Source organism: Octopus bimaculoides, chromosome 1, assembly GCF_046866305.1.
Source record: "Octopus bimaculoides isolate indiv1 chromosome 1, ASM4686630v1, whole genome shotgun sequence".
NCBI lineage: Eukaryota > Metazoa > Mollusca > Cephalopoda > Octopoda > Octopodidae > Octopus > Octopus bimaculoides.
Window position 1 is genome coordinate 158,652,354 of NC_142928.1, and position 19,951 is coordinate 158,672,304.

Here is a 19,951-nt window from a genome sequence, read left to right on the forward strand (position 1 = left end):
CAGTTCAAAATACAATAATAATAATAATAATAATAATAATAAAAGAATGTATATATCAACGAACAATAAATAACAAATGAATGCATATAAAATACTTATTATATTAAGATATTATTAAAACCCATATATGTGCTATATTTGTTGTGGCGAAGTGTGTGTGTGCACCTGTGAATGCGTGTGTGTGTATATGTTATTTTTGTGTATGGTGCATGCATATGTTTGGGTGTATTATTGTGTTTCATTTCTAGTTTGTGCAATGTGTGTGTATACGTGTGGGTGTGTTTGTGTGAGTGTATCTGTGTGTCTTGTATTTGTCAGGGCAGCGTGTGTTATTGTACATATCTGTGAGTGTTTGTGTGTGCACGTATGTGTGTATATATGCGTGTATAGGGTGGGTTGTGTTGTATTTGCGTGTTTGTGTGTGTACCTGTGTATGTGAGGGTGTTTGTGTGAGTGTGTCTTGTAATTGTCAGGGCGGTGTGCGTAGATGTGTGCATGCACGTGTTTACATGTGTGTGTGTGAGTGAGTGTTGGTTGTGATTGCTAGAATCATATTGCATGTGTATATATGTGTGTGTGTTCTTTCTTGGAGTGTGTGTGGGTTTGTGCTAGAGCGTGGGGATATTGTTTGTCCGTGTGTGTGTGTATGTGTGTTTGTGTGGGAGGTTTGCATTGTATTTGCGTGTGTGTTTGTTGTGGATTTGTACCAGGGGGTATGTTAGAGTATGTTGAGTTGTGGTCTGTATTTTTGAATAAGTATATTTTCCTTATTTATCCGTGTTTGGTCAGTAGTGTTGTCTGGGCATTGGTACAGTGGGAAAACTAGGAATTTGGGGGACTTGTTTTGTGCACAGAGGTTTAAGTGGCCACTAAGTGGTATCTGTCTTGTGGTGGAATCCATCAATTGTTGGCAGTGGACTGTCATCCTATCTTTGAGGGTTTGACTAGTCTACCCTATGTAGTCTTTGTGGCACCTTTCACACCTAATGGCATAAAGTAAATTTTTTGATGCGTTGATGAAGTTATTTTTTACGACAAAAGTGTGTCCTGATTGGAATTTATATATTGTTCCTTCAATGAGGTGGATGCAGGTCCTGCAGTTAGAGCGACCAAATTTTTTAATGGTGGGTGTTGGGCTTGTGTTGAGTAATTTTGCATTGGTGAGTAAGTTTTTTTAGGGATTTGGCTTGTCTCTTGCTTTTTATTATTTTATGGGTTTCGAGTGCTTTTTTTAAACGTGAGTCTTGACACTGAAGTGGAATGTTCTTGTATATAATCGTGCAGGCTTCTGTATTTCTTGGATTGTGTGTTGAGAGATATGGGAGACTATTTAACAACAAAGGCTTCACAAAGCCTTACATTTTATTTTTGAAAATCTATTATTAAAAAGTGAAACCGGTCAAGTCAATAAACATCTTTAAAAGACCTGCATTTTCAAATCCTCTCTCCCCCTATATATATGTATGTATGTATGTATGTATGTATGTATGTATGTATGTATTATGTATGTATGTATGTATGTATGTATGTATGTATATATAATGATGGACTCCCTCATCAGTTTCAGCGTATGAGTATCCGACAACCCACACTTTGTCAGTCATGTATGTATGTATGTATGTATGTATGTACGTTCGTACATAATACATAAATACATACATACATGCATACATACATACATACATACATACATACATACATACATATGTGTGCTTGTGTGTCTATCAGTGTTCTTTACCATATGAGTTCGAATTTCGTCGAGGACATCTTTGTTTTCCAGGCTTCAGATGACAGTAAAAATAAAGTATCCATTCAGTTTGCTGGATTGACCGAATCGCTAGAGCATTGAATAGAATGCATTTCGGTATTCGTCTCAAACATTTACGTTCTGAGTTACCATATATGTTTGGTGAATTCGTTAATATCTTAGCTAATGGAAATGTCTCTTTCAATGAACACACACACACACACACACGTACCATGTTTCAGTGCAGTTTCCATCTACAAAATCCACTTACAGAGTATTGGTCAATCTGGAGTTATACCTGGACACTCGCCTATTGTGTTGCACTGTGAAGACATATATAACAAACTCTAACATTGTAAAGAATATTTCCATGTAAATCACTACGTTTGGACTTTAGGTTATTTTAAAGCTTTTTTAAATACGTATTCTTTTAGTTTTGCTGACGTTAACTTCATTGGAATGTAAATTTCCTCCATGCTTCAATTTCTGATTTTTGTTTCAAAAATATTTGTTATTCAATAAATATTCAACTCTGCACATGTTCTACAATTCTGTTTCCATTTTATTGTTTTCTTTAGAGCACAGTCATTGCCCTTCAAGCTCTAGCGCAGTTTGCACCCATGATTAATAGCTGTTGTGACCAAAGCGTAACAATACAAGTGGTAGATAACACTGGCTACAGTTACTCATTCCCAACTGTTACCTCCGAAACCAACACAATCCTGTACAAACATGTGGTAAGCTGTCATTTAAACTTGTTTAGTTTACAAATGTATTTATTATAATCACATTTTTTAGCATTAATTCAAATTCTAAAAGTTATTAATCGACTTATGACTTTATTCTACACCACCTCTCTTCATTTTATTCTACACTAACTCACCTCACTTCATTGTATACTCTTACTTGACTTCATTCGGCACTGTCTTAATACATTCTACATTGCTTCACTTAACCTTATTCTGCAGTATCTCATTTTACACATAGCTGTCGATACTAGATTTTTCTGGTACCAACATAACCCATAAATCGATCTATCTCATCTCAAATGATCAAACTTTATTTATTATGCAAGTTCAAGGGATCAGCATGTATCGGGTCATGAGAGTTACGAGTGTGTTAACCAATATATCAGTTACCGGTTCACATTTTATCTGTAGCGCTGTACTGTGACGAACAAGGAATCATTTAAATCTCACTAGTCTTGATGTAGCGGTACATACAGATCTCATAGTTCAGAAATTTTTCGATTATAGGTGATGCAAAGGCAATTTACGCGAGATTTAAGCGTAAGGCCGAGAACTTGTAAAACAATATGCCCAACCAATATCTTTCGAGTCCATACTTTTTCCGAGCCATTCCCCGTCTGATTTTAGCTTAACAGATCAAAGAAATATTAACATCCTGTTTTAGCCATTCTTGATAAATGTCTTAGTTTTACCAGTGAAATCAGCTTTTATACAATTTACAATAGTTGTATAATCTTCCACTCAAACAATTTTATTTACTCTTTATTTTATTTATTACTTAAACGTCTACTACAAAGCTTAAATGATATTTCGAAGAAGGAAAAACAGGGAAAAATTGCATAATTTTCATAACTTGATATAGCAATATTTTCTTGCTCCAGATAACTCACATCTCAAACCAAGCAAAAAGAATAAGAGAATAAACATTTTAAATATTATATTGTTTAAACCCTAGAAAATACACTATTGAGGATTGAACTTCGAGACGATCGTATGCATATGGCAGTGGAAAAAGCAATACTGGAACAGTTATAACCAAAACTATTGAAAATATAGAGCTAAAGATACAGAAAAAAAATAGTATTAATTGCAATGAAGAGCCATGTCAGGAAAACAAATACTCCTAGAATACCGGATGGGTTGCTAAAAGGGGCTTTGATTCTTCAACATTTGAGAAAAATTGTCTCTCGCCTGATGTTAAAGAAATTTACGGAAGTGCCATGCTGCATGTCACCAGCAGTGACCAGTAGTGTGTGTATATAGGAGTAAATGTAAGGATACGCAAGTTAGGAAAGTCGATATAAAAAAAAATATTAATACATTTAATACAAAAAAAATGTATATATGTTTACATATAAAAAGGTCTGACTGACACAAAATATCAAGAATTAAAGGGGTTGACTTGTCTCTAATCTATAAACTATATATATATATATATATATATATATATACATACATACACATATATATATATGTATGTGTGTATATGTCTGTGGGTAGGTGTAAATACATACACTTTCACACACATAAGTATAATAAATATATATACATACATTGAGTTAAAAAAAGCTGGGGGGTTTTTTTTGTATCGGTAAGTCTCTTAACTCAAAATGTACGCCACGCTATTATTTCTAACTTTATATGTTTCGAGATCCGCTATTCCAAAATAAATTATTTCATGTCCTCTCGAAGTTTAAAATTTCTCACCACACCAAATTAGCAAATCGGCTTCACATATCGAAATATACAAGTTACCAACATTAAAACATATAGAGAACTTATATCATGTTGAATTGTATTGAGTTGAACCAGTTTCAGTTCACGAGCTGTGACCATGCTACAGCACCGCCATTATATAAAATTATTTGACGTGGCAGTGTGGTAAGAAGTTTGCTTCCCAACCACATGGTTCTGGGTTCAGTCCCACTGAGTGGCAACTTGGGCAAGTGATTTCTACCATAGCCTCGGGCTGACCAAAGCCTTGTGAGTGGATTTGGTAGACAGAAACTGAAAGAAGCCCATCGTATATATATATATATATATATATATATATATATATATATATATATATATATATATATATGTGTGTGTGTGTGTGTGTGTGTGTGTGTGTGTGTGTGTGTGTATATTTATGTGTGTGTCTTTGTGTCTGTGTTTGTTGCCTCACCATCGCTCGATGTTGGTATGTTTACATCCCCGTAATTTAGCGGTACGGCAAGAGACCGATAGAATAAATACTAGGCTTACAAAGAATAAGTCCTGGTATCAATTTCTTCAACTAAAACATCCTTTAAGGTGGTACTCCACCATGGTCGCAGTTAAGTGGCTGAAGCAAATAAAAGAATAAAAGAATATCTTGCTTAAACATATAATGAATAAGTAATCCTTGATTTTTTAAATATTTCTCCTTTTTTTTTTTTTTTTTTGCAGATGCCACCAGATACCACATCTATAACGTTTAAAGGAGAGGGAAAAGGTTTTGTTCTTGTGCAAGTATGTTTAAGTCCATTAACCTCTTAACATATTCATTTTTTGTTTAAAATTTCCATGCAAAAATTATAATTTCCTTTTATTATTTATTTTGAATCTGTATATAAGGAAGTATAAGTACACAAAGTATTTTGAATCAGTTATGATTTATTATGAAGTTAGAAATGATAGTTACTGATACTTCATGATAGTTACTGATAGTTAATGATAGAAAACAGAAATAACATCATGAACGAAGTATTTCGAGTTGGAAATAAGTGACAGATACCTTAGAGTACACTGAACGTATATTTTCGTTCAAATATAGGTTTACTAAAGATCTCTGAACGAAAACATACAGCATAATATGTTTAGAGATTGAATAATAAACATTGATTATTTGCTTTACCCTGCAGAAAGTTTATGATTTATATCGATGGGAAAGGAGATTCTAAGCTTGCCTTGAATGCATTATTGGCATTAGTAAAGTGTATGTAAAATTCATATATAGAAATTTAAATTGTGTTGAACATTTAAGATTTCTAATTCTATAATCATTGCTTAACCGTACAATTTAATTATTTAGGGGATTAACGAAAATGTGAAGTGTAACGTTCGTATATATTATCAAGTGCAGAAGCAGCTTATCTAACCTTTAAGCATTTAAGCAGGTTATATGAGACCAAAATATTCTGCGTGTTTTATGTTCAAAATGGCCCACATGCTGCCTCTCACAGCTACCATACATTGTCATTCTAAAAACAAGCAATCTTATCAAAGCTACTTGCTAATAAATGATTGGCTGTGTGGTAAGTAGCTTGCTTACCAACCACATGGTCCCGGGTTCAGTCCCACTACGTGGCATTTTGGGCAAGTGTCTTCTACTATATCCTCGGTCGACCAAAGCCTTGTGAGTGGATTTGGTAGACGGAAACTGAAAGAAGCCCGTCGTATATGTATGTGTGTGTATATGTTTGTATGTCTCTGCTTGTCCCCCCCCCCCCCCCAACATCGCTTGACAACCGATGCTGATGTGTTTACGTCCCCGATAGAATAAGTATTAGGCTTACAAAGAATAAGTCCTGGGGTCGATTTGTTCGACTAAAGGTGGTGCTCCAGCATGGCCGCAGTCAAATGACTGATACAAGTAAAAGAGTAAAAGAGTAAAGAGTAATTCAAAACAATGTGATTAAATAAGCATTTGAAAGAGTAATCTGAACGCTAAAATGTTAAAGTAAAATTAGCTGGAGACTGAAATTGCGTGTGCTCATAACAATATGAACTTAACTTTATTCTCTAGTACTAGAAAATATAGACACTGACTTTTTAAACTGAATATATCAGAGCAAGGCGCGTGCACACAAACACACACTTTGTAAACAGTAAGAGAGACTAGAAATATAAGTTAGAATGTTTATTTGCTGCAGTTGTTTAACTCTATGCCATATGATCGAAGGCGTCTTACACCTGACCTTGCCTCTTGTTAACATAGTGCATCTAGGACTATATTATCCAGTGTATACTTCTCTTCTATTGAACATAGATTTGGCTACTGTTTCTGGCAGTTCTAGCGATACATAGGAACACCTTTGTTGGTCAGTTTAGAGTTCAATTAAAATATAGTGACATTTACTTTAGCAAATCCTTTTTTCATTACGATCGACATTGCATTAAGATTCAGTAGAGAGCGTAAAAATAGGAAACTAAACATCATTTGGTATTTTGCTTGGTATTCAACCACGAGCCCTCGCTTAATATTACTTTCTAACATAAGGCAGCATATATTATAAAGATACACGATATAGTCGATTGAATCTGACTCTGTACATACTTGGTACTTAACATAACCGATGAATGACAAGTTAAGCCTTGAAAATTCAAAATCATTTCAGACAACTAAATAGCATGAAGTATTTAGTCTAACACGAATTGTGTTTCTGCATTTCCACCACCTTTACAGAGCCTTTTTATTCAGTTGAATATAGCAGAAACATCAATTATGATTTTTATTACAGACTTCATGGCAGTATAATGTTCTGAAAGAGGAAGAATCGAAATCTAATATTGTATCTACAGTTGAAGCTAATTGTACAAGTAGCCAGAAATTCAGTTTACAAATATGCAGCACGTATGTGATATTTTTTAAATTTAAACTTTAATTATAAATCTGTGAACAAACTGTTTCTCAGGGACAGCATTTTTTCTTAAATATCTTTCCTTTTGATAATATACGAGGGGTGTCTGAAAAGTCTTGAGCCTCAAAACAACAAAACATAGTACAAGACTTCTGATGATTTATTTTTCAACATAGTCCCCCTCGATGGCTGAACAGTTTCTCCAGCGGTGCTGAAGCGCATTATCCCTGCGTAGAAGAACTCCTTTTGTTTGGGACTCCAAGAAACTTCCTACAGCGTCTATGACGTCATTGTCACTGGCAAAATGGCGACCAGCCAGTTTTTTTTCATTTTTGGAAATAGATGAAAGTCAGAGGGGGCTAAGTCTGGCGAATAAGGCGGATGAGGAACAAGTTCGTATCCATAATCACGAATTGTTGCCATAGCAACCACTGAGGTGTGGGCTGGAGCATTGTCGTAATGAAAAAAGACTCCTCTGGTGAGCATTCCCGGCCTTTTTTCTTTGATTGCTTCTCGGAGGCGCTTCAGTAGCTGAGAATAATACAGCCCTGTCACGGTGTGACCCTTTTCAAAGTAATCGATCAGCAAGACACCTTGAGAATCCCCAAAAACTGACGCCATGACTTTGCCAGCTAAAGGAATGACCCTGGCCTTCTTTGGGGTAGGAGAAGATGTGTGCGTCCACTGCTTTGATTGTTCTTTGGTTTCAGGCTGGTAGTGATGGACCCAACTTTCGTCCATAGTAATGAAACAAGCAAGAAAATTCTCTTCATCAGCTTTAAACAGAACCAGATTGCTCGTGGACAAAGTGCACCTGGTGCGTTTCTGTTAAGAAGTCAAAAGGCGAGGGACCCACCATGCAGAAACCTTTGAGAACCCAAGTTCTTTTGTCACAATGTTGTCTGCACTTTCAGTTGAGATGCCCAGTCTCTCGGCGATCTGACGACATGATATTCGGCGATCTTGCATTATCATACCAAGAGCAAGGTCAAGGTTGTCCTTGGTGGCTGCAGTTGGAGGTCTCCCTGGTCTTGGATCATCTTCCACAATCTCCCTGCCACGCTTGAATTCATTTACCCAGCGTTTGACTGTTGCATATGAAGAAGCATTGTCTGTTAAGGTTCTCACCATATCTTCATGGATTTCTGATGGAGTCATGCCTTTCAAATGAAGGTACATTTTGATAGCACGATACTCAGTTTTCTCCATTTTCCTTGTAAATTCGAAGCTTGTTTATTCAGAAATCTGCAACAAAAAAAATTAAAATATCGGAATCATGAAAATGAGCAAGAATACTCCGAAAAGACTGTACTTACCAGAAAAAATTGTTTCAACTATATAGCAGGCTCAAAACTTTTCAGACACCTCTCGTATAAATGCCTAAATTAAACATGTATTTATAACGTATCTATAACGGTTTTTTATTAATTAGATAACATTATCATCACTACATTTATAATCTTTTCTGGAAATTAACATTTGAAATAAAAAAAAATATCTTCGGTAAACAAGTTTAAATAATATTGTTCCATCATTACTCACCATAAAGAATAACCTTAGATTCATTATCTTTCATTTCTCTCTATTTCTAGTTGGTTGGCGAATGAAACATCAGGAATGGGCTTGATCGAAATTCAGTTGCCCACGGGTTATGTTATTGATACTGGAAAATATCTGCTTTTAACATTTGTGAAACGCATTGAATTAGATGACTCGAAAGTTAATATCTATCTTGAAGAAGTAAGTGTTATTTGTATTCGTGATCAAAGGGCCTGGTCCCGTACTGTAAAAAGGCGTGCTGCTTATTTAATTGGTTTGCAGAGTTAAGTTCATAGTTAAGGCGCGAAGTGTCGGATACCATTGATATTGTTTTGTCATGTCTTTTCTGTATGTCTAAACGTACCAATATAGTAGATAAGTTTACCGTCCCCCAGAGAGAAAGATAGAAGTGACTTCGTTTTCTTCTTTAACTATTAATACTGCTCATTCTATGGATGGCTTGACAAGCACAATCGACCTCGGCAAAATTTAAAATGCAAGACTTTGGATCAAAATTGCATAAATGTACTGTTTTCTTGATATTTTCGTGCATTGCTTTACGTTTTGTATAACAACAACCAGTTGAAAATATTTAGTACTACAGAACTGGATGCAGATACAACTGTTACGGCAAAACAATCATCCACCTTTTATATATGGATGACCTAAAACTGTACGCTACAAATGATAAACAGCTGGAAACATTACTACAGGCCGGATATAGTTATCAGAGATCAGCAAGAAAGAAAATGCTTTCTAATCAATGTATCAATACCAACAGATGAAAACGTTTCTCTAAAAGAAATGGAGAAACTTTCAAAATGCAAAGACCTGGAAATAGAGGTAACTCGACTGTGGAATCTAAAGACAGAAACAATTCCTATCATAATAGGCGCATTAGGTAAAAAATATTCAGACAAATACATAACAAAAACAGCAGGACTAACAAGTATATATAACATGCAGAAAATAGGACTACTAGGCACCGCACACATCCTACGCAAAATACTTTCAATACCGTAACAATAAGAGCATCACAACAAACCACAGCACATGCCCAAGACACACAGAGCTGCGCTCGATAGTGCAGTAAAAGCACGTGATAAAAATAAGAATACTGAATAATAATAATAATAATAATAATAATAATAAATGCCCGGATGCAGTACCAGGCAGTGGCTCTCATGGCTTCTGATCTTAATTGATTGGAAGTGTTATTATGTACATTGTTTTGTCTTGATATAAAAGATGGGCTACAACAAATATTCTGCTTAATACCACAGATTTGCTTGTCAGTTGTTTGACCTTAACCAGTTGAGCATGTCCCTTGGTGGCTGATGTTATGTGCATCTCTGATCATGAGCAGAAATAGTGGGGGAGCATCATAGCCATGTGTTGAGAGGAATTCTTTGGGGTTTGAATAATTCACCTTTGGAAACATGGGTGTTTTGCTCAACATCCTTAAACTAACCTTATTCAGGGACCTTTTGAGTGGGATGGGCTACTCGACCTGAAGAAAATTCTAACTGGGCCCCACCTGCAAGGTCATGCGCTGTTTATCTTTGATCAAATTTACTGTCTATGTGGGTCAATGAACCGTTGATAGTCTTTTGTGTCGTAATTTGTTTACATAAGCATGACCAGTGATGAAATCGGGATACATAGAGATATTTTGATAAGTAATACAAGATATATTAAACATGTAGGCATGTAAAAATAAAATCAAAAGCTGACCGTTACAAAAAACAAATTTATTTGGTCCCTAGATGAAAGCAATAGGTATAATCTTTAGTAATTATCACTTTTAATACTTCTAACATCTCTTTCTAAAAGCTGAATTCAGTCTGGAGAAATATCATCGAAAGACAAACTTTCTTAACCTGTAATACTTCAATATATTTTTCTTTTTATGTTGTATAGGTGCCTCGAGAGAAATACTGTTTCAAGGTGGAAGCTGAAAAGTGGTTTGAAGTTGAAAATCGCAAAGTAGCTCAAGCTGTCACAACAAGTCTTTTCTATGATCCAAGTAAATACGCCTTTTTTTAAAAAACAAATATAGTCAATAATATAGTCAATAATATTGTGGATGATATTTGAGAATGTGTGTCATTAATCATGAAAGTGAAGTGAAATAAGTTATAGCCGAGAATGGAATAGAATTTTTTCAATTATTTTATGGCGTCTGAATTTATCACAATTCATGTCATTGACTTTCTTTGATTCGTCAGAAAATCAGTTCCTGATCTGAAAGGGTAGTCAAACGATTGTCTTTCTCGAACATTTTCTGCATATTTTAACGACACAGGGTGCAAGAAAAGTGAAGATCATTTGGGGAGAATTAAGAATAATATTACGAGAGAGTCGTACTAACAGAATACATGGTATAACTTAACTTGTTTCCACAGTTATATAAATCCCATAAATCCATCTGAAGCATAAACATCTACCTCGACTAATCAAGCAATCAATAAATCAGTCAACCACAAAATAACATTTGACTAGCACCTTCAGATAATCATCATCTTTTTCTTTTTAAATTCTACTTTTTATCTCTTCTCTTCTTTCCATCTTTGTTTCCTTCACTTCCTTTTCTATTCACAATCAACTTTTTTAATATCTTCTCTTTACAGGTGAAAGTACAGTGAAAACATATGAAATTGATTGCTCTGCCCAGAGTTCTGATTAGAATTCTTCCTTCAAATCAAATTGTATATTAAATAAAAAGTACCAATAAATTTTACATAATTTTATTCCTGTTGTATTTTGTTGTCGTGAGTGTGTGTGTGTGTGTGTGTGTGTGTGTGTGTGTGTGTGTGTGTGTGTGTGTGTGTGTGTGTGTGTGTGTGTGTGTGTTTTTGGTTTGATAGCCTGAATACCTCTCTAAAGGTTTTGGTATCTCAGAAACCTTTACATAAGATCGTTCAACGTGTTGCCTGTCGTATCATCAACTCCTTTTAAGTAGTGCAAAGCTATTATCTCTCAGTATAAGAGAGAGCTGCGCAAAGCAAGAGCCACGTCATTTCCGCCCAGCCGAACAGACTATATATGTCTGACATGCTGCAGAGCCTTGGTTATCTGCATTATACTATCTATCATCTCTGAGAATGAAAGCATATAACTCCATCAACAGCACAAGCCAATGAGACAGCCGCTTGTTAGAGACTTGATCTTCAGGACAAATCAACCACATTACCCTTAACTCAGATCATACCATCTTTAAAAAGGACATACTGGATAATATAGTCTTAGACGCACAATGCCTGGATAAATGATGGAATGACCGCTGAACTGGGATGTTTTTTGTCACTGGTGTATTCGGTCAGGACCAAACAATTACTACAACAGCATTTACGTAAAAAACGTTAACAAAACACAACCAACTCCACCAAAACCTGAACACGATCACAAAACACCATCATTGAAGGAAAATCCAACACCTACAACACATGATACATTATTTAATACAATATTACCAGTAACACAAAAGCGACAGTCTACGTCATTCACATGGGATTGCCTGCTACCGCTGCTGCTGCTGCTATTGTTTGATCCTTAAGTCGGCCCTGATTGAACAAAGACATTGTTTTATGCTAAAGTTTAATTCCAACATTGATCATCCCGTATATTTAGGGACATCTAAAACCATTAATTATATATACCCAGGTCTATTCACCATTTTTCTAGGAAGATACACATTAGGCATTCCATTCAAGATACACATTAGGCATTCCATTCATTTCCCAGCTCAAAGGGGCGAGCTGCGTTCTATGCTCGGATCAAGGCATTGAACGCAACCCCCAATATCAGCAGCGGGCCTTTACAGCATACGCTGGTTTACCCCCGCCGCATCATTCTGGTTCTGTACCCCTTTGAGCAACATCAAAACTCACTCAACCGTCCACAAACACTCTCCAGGCTTTCCTATCATTTATAAACTCTCTTGCTTCTCCCATTCCTCTAACCATCAAAGCTTTCCTCACCCCATCCATATCCATCCATCCATCCATCCACACAAACCGAGGTCTACCTCTGGTTCTGCTGCCTACATCAGCCTTCATCACCCTCCTTACCATCCGCTCCTCATCCTTCCTCTCCATGTGGCCAAACCACCTCAACATTCGTCTATCCAATTTGGTTGTTAGTTTTTCTCTCATTCCTGCTCGTCTTCGCACCTCCTCATTCCTCATCCTGTCCATCCGCATAACCACTTTTCCCCCCACACTATCCACACACTCTATCAATTCCCTCCGGAACTCCTCTACTTCTTCCTCACTCCTTTCACTCTCTGGACCACATGTACTAAAAAACACCCACATCTCTTCTCCCCCATCACACCTTAACCCACCTTAATCTTTAAGACACTTCTCTCCACTCCACCATACTCTTTTTCACACGCTCACTCACCAGCAATTCCACTCCCTCCCCCTCCTACTCCTGACACTCGTCCAGTCACATTCCCAAGCTGATACTCTCCCTTACCTTTCATCTTAGTCTCACTCAATGCCAGCACTCCATCCTTCTCCTCATCATCACACTCCCTATCTCTCTCTTCTTTACCTCGCTTGTACTACACCCACGCACATTCCATGACCCTAGTACTAGGGTGAGATTTGGTGTTAACCTTCTCCTACGCCCTTGTCTTTTTCTTGCCGTCTTTTTTAGGGAATACGGCCACTGCATTCTACCGACCCCTCCCCCAGTCACAGTGGGGTTTGTTAGTTAACCCATAGCTGGGACCCTTACAGGTGCTACCACTCCGGGCCAGAGTAGACCTGGGAACAATAGTAGCTAAGAGAGGGTTCCACACTTCTCCAATCCTGAAACCAGGGCCCCAGGGGTTCCATCACTGGATGTAGTTTATAGTCATACCCAGGATATTATGTTTAAAGACAGTAGGGTATGATTTAAGAAACTTTAGTTGCTATTTCTAAGAGCTTGAGCAACCACGAAGAGCGACACTGGATGGCTTGTAGATCATCAGTAGATTAGCTGGGTTTGAGCCACAGTTCTGCTAACAAGGCTCCACTCAGTGGAAATTTATATTGTGCACTCTGGCACGTAGTCATTTAATGAATGAGGTGTTGTATGGCCGTCCTGGAATGTTGCCTATTGGACATTGTTCTTGTATATCTGGTATTGTTGTTGAGTTCCAAGTTAACGTCAATTAAACAAGCCTACAGAATCATAATCTGCCATTGTAGAGCTATTTCTTTTGGTTTGTCAAAAGAAATTCAAACATAACCATCCGTCTTTTGTAATTTTTAAAACGTTAGGTGTAATGTTAAGGTGATTTAGCAGCTATTTCTAGCATCTATGTGTCTATCGATTTTAGAGTTGGCCAAAACAGCGGTGTGCAAGGTGGTCTCGGTCGGAGAGTCGTGCTTTTGTTCCTCTGTGCTAGTCATTGGTGTTCTGCAACCCGGCATGATGTTTAGGGCTAATGTGTTGATTTCTTCAACCCAATGAAATGAAATCGACTCATTAGGGTTTGAATTCAGAACGTAATGAAAGTACTCAGCTTCTACGAAATCTTTTTCAAGGAATTCGTTGATGACTTTGTGGTTTTTCTTGTAATTTTAGATATAAAATATGGACTTTTAGCATTGACACAAGCACACACATTTTGAGGAATAGCTATAGCTGATTGTATTGATTCCAGTACATGGATCGCAGATGGGGAAAAGCAGAGTTAACCGTAACTCGATACTATAAAGTGTTTTATCTAACGTTCTAACGAGCCTGTCAAGCGATCAATCATAGGTGCTTCATATAAAAACTGAATTCTATACAAAGTGTAACGTCAAGGAAACAATTGATTTGCTATACATTACCAGCGAACCTATGTTAGCTTGAATGGTGGAATTTGAACTCAAAAAGACGAAAATATAATCTATTTAGTCTAGTATTCGGTTCATCCTTTAATAAACTAAAAATATTGGCGCAGGTGTGGCTGTGTGTAAGAAGTTTGCTTCCCAGGGACATGGTTCTGGGTTCAGTCTCACTGCGTGGTACCTTGGGCAAGTGTCTTCTGCTATAATCTCGGACCGACTAAAGCCTTGGGAGTGGATTTGGTAGACGGAAACTGAAAGAAGCCTGTTATGTGTGTGTGTGTGTGTGTGTGTGTGTGTGTGTGTGTGTGTGTCCTACCACTGCTTGACAACAGGTCAACAGGTGTTGGTGTGTTTCTGTCGCCGTAGCTTAGGGGTTCAGCCAAACACCCATAGAATAAGTGCTGGGCCTTAAAAAATAAGTTCTGGGGTCGATTTTTTCGATTAAAACCCTTCAAGTCAGTGCTCCAGCATGGTCGCAGTCAAATGATTGAAACAAGTAAAAGGAGAAAGATAAAATATGTTGTGTACTTATTAAGTATTCCGCTGGCTTAACTCACTAATGATGAAGTCTTAAGATAATCCGGTCATTCTAAGCTTATTCTGCAGAAGTTACACAATGTCATATAATACCTTAGTTATCGATTTCTACTTAAACCAACGAATATCTGAGCAAATGAATAATCCAAATTTAAGTTTAAAGAATAATTTCTGTCTTTATCCACTTACATTAGACCTTTATTTATTTATTTATTGGTTTGTTTGTTTGTTTGTTTGCTTGATAGTTTGTTTGAAGAAATCAGTATAATTTCTTAACGATTATTAAAATAGCATAAAGGGAAACTACTTGACACCCAAGATTTGAATTACTTCCCTTGCATTTATTTACTTTGGTATTATAGGTTTCCAACGGATCATTTATAGCTTTACTGTTTTTCTGATGTCTAGAGTGGGAAAAGATTCTCTGTACAGCTCGGGAGTAAAAGGTCTTGATTTATTATTAAAGTTAACTTTGCTTCGACATAAGATAAGCAAACAATTAGCATTCATTGCGATGGACTCCCACTGAGATGGGTTGAAGTTCAACGAGTCAACAATTCGCAGTAATTAACCTGCATTGACATGTTATTAAGGAAAATACAGTTTGTCTGTTTTTCTTGAGCAGGGGTCTCCAAAGTGGTCGATATCGACCCCTGAGGGTCTATCTATTTATTTTCTTGTACATGTCTGGGGGTTGATGAGGGGATCAAGGTGGTCTAAAACAGTGGTTCTCAAACATTTTCGGGCTGCCTCCCCCTTGACACCCAGACTACATTCCTAGCGCCCCACCACAACTAACCATCACAAACATAGACCTCTTTCTGAAGCAAATTCAAAGCAACTGTATTTTACAAGGCTCTGTGGTAAGTAGCTTGCTTACCAACCACATGGTTCTGGGTTCATTCCCACTGCGTGGCACCTTGGGCAAGTGTCTTCTACTATAGCCTCGGGCCGACCAAAGCCTTGTGAGTGGATTTGGTAGACGGAAACTGAAAGAAGCCTGTCGTATATATGTATATATATATATATATATATATATATATATATATATATATATATATATGTATGTATGTATGTATGTACGTATGTAATTATGTGTGTGTGTATGTCTGTGTTTGTCCCCCCCCCAATATCGCTTGACAACCGATGGTGGTGTGTTTGCGTCCCCGTAACTTAGCGGTTCGGCAAAAGAGATCGATAGAATAAGTACTAGGCTTACAAAGAATAAGTCCTGGCGTCGATTTGCTCGACTAAAGGCGGTGCTCCAGCATGGCCGCAGTCAAATGACTGAAACAAGTAAAAGGGTAAAAGAGTAATGAAACAATTATTTTGTTGTTTTTACATGAATCGCCACCCCATTATCGCCCCAATTGTTACATGAATCGCTACCCTAATATTTCTTTCTTTATTGCCCACAAGGGGATAAACATAGAAAGCACAAACAAGGACAGACAAAGGGATTAAGTCGATTACATCGACCCCCAGTGCGTAACTGGTATTTATTTAATCGACCCCGAAAGGATGAAAGGCAAAGTTGACCTCGGCGGAATTTGAACTCAGAACGTAACGCAGACGAAATACCGCTAGGCATTTCGCCCGACGTGCTAACGATTCTGCCAGCTTGCCGCCCTAACATTGTCCCCTTGAAACTTTCCACCGCCCCCAGGGAGGCAATAACGCACACTTTGGGAACCACTGGTCTAAAACGTTCTAGAAGCAAGGAGCAGCAATAAATACGTTTCTGGTTGCACAAACAATTATTTTAATAATTTTTTGTGTACATTTAATATAAAACCTTGCCACCGAGCAGGTAACGAGTCATAATATACTATAAAACTGTAATCAACTAGAGAAAACAACACATACATACATACATACATATGTATATACGCTAAAAGTTGGCCTTGAAAATCTCTCATCGAAAGATGTATATATATTGTGTGTGTGTGTGTGTGTGTGTGTGTGTGTGCAACGCATGCACTGCATGCGTTACTATTTTTCCAGGATAAATAGTTTTGTGTAATATAAAATTAATTATCGATAATTTTCATTATCTTCGTTGTGCACGTAATGTGTTTTTTTTCTTTTGCTTTGTTTTGTTTTTGTATTTCCCATTCTTTCATTTCTTAGTATGAATTGTAAATAACCGACATTTAATTCTAAATAACCGACACGTGTATGTTTGATGAGTGAGAAAAGAAGGCAGAGCAGTGAATTAATTGTTTTCCTGTTCTTTTTTTGGAGCGGTCAAGAAAGAGAAAGGCTGAGCAAAGCAGTCATTGTAAAGAAGAGTGTTCTACTCTTCTCTTCGTAAAGGGAGCGTCAAAGACAGGGGTCGGCGAACCGGGGTAAATTAGCCTAAATGGAGTAAAAATGAAATTCTTGTGGGTAATGAGGACTCATTAGACATAAGTAAAATTAAGTAAAAAGAAACGTGTTCCTTGTTACAACAGAATTTTTCTTCTGACATGACGAGGCAGTCAAAAAGTTGCTGCCTTTTGCAAAAACCTACTTGTGCAACATAAAAACAAAACAGAGTAATCGAGTGGACCCCCAAAGACTGGATCCAAATTGCTCTCGTATGAAAATGCCCCAATTTTGATGTAATTATAACAAAAATGAAACAACATCATTTCTCCAAAACCTGAAGTGAAAAAGTTTCTAGAAAAATCCTTTTGTTTCATAATGAAGATATTAATTCATTTTATTGCATTTGTTTTATACCTTTTATATTTATAATTGTATTCTCCATATAAACAGATTCAATAAACCTTTTGAATTCAAAGAATCTATGATTTTCTTCCTTTCAAATCAAGGGGGTAACGTCGGCACAAATAAATATATTATGGGGTAATTGATTAAAAAAGTTCCACAACCCCTGGTCAAAGAGATAGATGAAACAAACGACTGGAGAGCTAATGAGAGAGAAAGGTAGAGCGGAGCAGATTTTTCACTGCTTGCCAGCCGATCAGCAGTCAACATATGTTTAGTCAAACTTACAAGTTAGTTTTATTGCTGATTTCGTAAGATTATTCGGTACTGACGAGTATATATTATATTTTTTTTATCTTTTACTTGTTTCATTCATTAGACAGCAGCCATACTGAAGTACCTCCTAGAAGAACTTTTAATCGAATGAATCGACCCCGGTACTTTTTTTTAGGCTTGGTTCTTATTCTATCGATATCTCATACGAACCGCTAACTTATGGGAGCGTAAACACAGCAAAACAGGTTGTCAAGTGATGGGGGAAGGCGCGCGCGCACACACACACACACACACACACACACTGTTTTGAAGAATTTTTAGTTGAATGAATCGAGCCCACCATTTTTACAAAGCCTGATATTTATTCCATCGGTCACTTTTGCGGGGACATAAACACACCGGCACCAGTTGTCAAGTGATGGTGGGGGACAAACACAGAAACAAAGACATACGCATGCACACGCACCATTCCACACACACACACACACACACACACACACACACACACACACACACACACACACACACACACATACACACATGTATATATATTTATATACGACGGACTTCTTTCAGCTTCTGTCTACCATAGCCTCTCACAAGGCTTTGATCGGTGTAAGGCTATCAAAGAAGACACTTGCCCAAGGTGCCACGCAGCCACGCAACCAAAGTGTCACACAGTCACACCCGCACCTATATATAAAATACTAGCAGAGGCACCCGGCGTTGCTCGGGAGTGGCACATAAAAGACACCATTTTGAGCGTGGCCGTTGCCAGTACCGCCTGACTGGCCCTCGTGCGGGTGACACGTAAAAGCACCCACTACACTCTCTGAGTGGTTGGCGTTAGGAAGGGCATCCAGCTGTAGAAACTCTGCCAAATTAGATTGGAGCCTGGTGTTGCCATCCGGTTTCACCAGTCCTCAGTCAAATCGTCCAACCCATGCTAGCATGGAAAGCGGACGTTAAACGATGATGATGATGATGATGATGATGGTACTTGGAAACTTTTACGAAAATTAAAATGGGGATTAAATGAAAGAAATGATTTACGTGAATATCCTCACAATAGTAATTGAAATAAATGGCGATTGTGGAACCCCCCACGCACGCACGCACGCACGGACGCACACACGCACACACACACACACACACAGTATTACACATCAGATGAAATGGACGTGTGTGTGTGTGTGTGTGTGTGACAGAGAGAGAGAGAGAGAGGTTTGTTGTCATGTATACGTACATGCATAAATATGCATACATCTTTGTGTGTGAGTGTGTGTGTGTGTGCGTGTGTATGAGAGAGAGAGAGAGTAAATACTATATACACACCGCTCTCACTCTGTCTCACACACACACTCACACGCACACATACATCCAAAAATGATGGATGCATATGACAACACACCCCTTGACTCACTCACACTCTGTCTGTTACAAACACACACTTACATAAATGTATACAAACATATTTACAAAGACACACGTGTGTATGCGCGCGCGAAATACAGAAAGTTGACATTGCATCACAAGTACGTAAGCCGTTGTTACGTCAATACCGGAAGTTGACATTGAGGAACCTTTTTAAAGAAGGGAATCATAAATATAATGCAATATTATTTATTTTTAATTTAAAAAATCAAATGAAGAGCCTAAGATTTATCCTAGGTCAAATTATTCATGTATGACAAGTATGGAAGTAAATAGTGAAGCCATTTTCACGTGATAAGCGATTACACACACATCTCTGTTTTATATATAGTATAGATATAATTATAAAATTTATTACATATATTTGTTTTATATATTATATATATCATATATTTTATATATTATACACATATTATACATATATTATTTATCTATTTTATATATTATACTAGCAGAAATACCCGGCTTTGCCCGGGTTAAAGAGGATAATGAAATCTAAAAACGCCGTCTAGACTACGCAAC

General features: G+C 37.2%; 1 protein-coding gene across 2 annotated transcripts in view; it reads left to right on the forward strand.

Annotated features, from left to right (window-relative positions):
* Positions 1 to 11,389, forward strand: part of LOC106871417 (CD109 antigen) — a 78,622-nt gene extending 67,233 nt beyond the window's left edge. For both annotated transcript variants that reach the window (XM_089361297.1, XM_089361298.1), the window contains 6 exons: positions 2,326 to 2,484; positions 4,927 to 4,989; positions 6,981 to 7,093; positions 8,693 to 8,840; positions 10,560 to 10,665; positions 11,270 to 11,389. In XM_089361297.1, coding sequence (XP_089217423.1) covers positions 2,326 to 2,484; positions 4,927 to 4,989; positions 6,981 to 7,093; positions 8,693 to 8,840; positions 10,560 to 10,665; positions 11,270 to 11,325 — 645 coding nt within the window. In that variant the 3' untranslated portion in view covers positions 11,326 to 11,389. The remainder of the gene's footprint in view (positions 1 to 2,325; positions 2,485 to 4,926; positions 4,990 to 6,980; positions 7,094 to 8,692; positions 8,841 to 10,559; positions 10,666 to 11,269) is intronic.
* Positions 11,390 to 19,951: the final 8,562 nt, after the last annotated feature.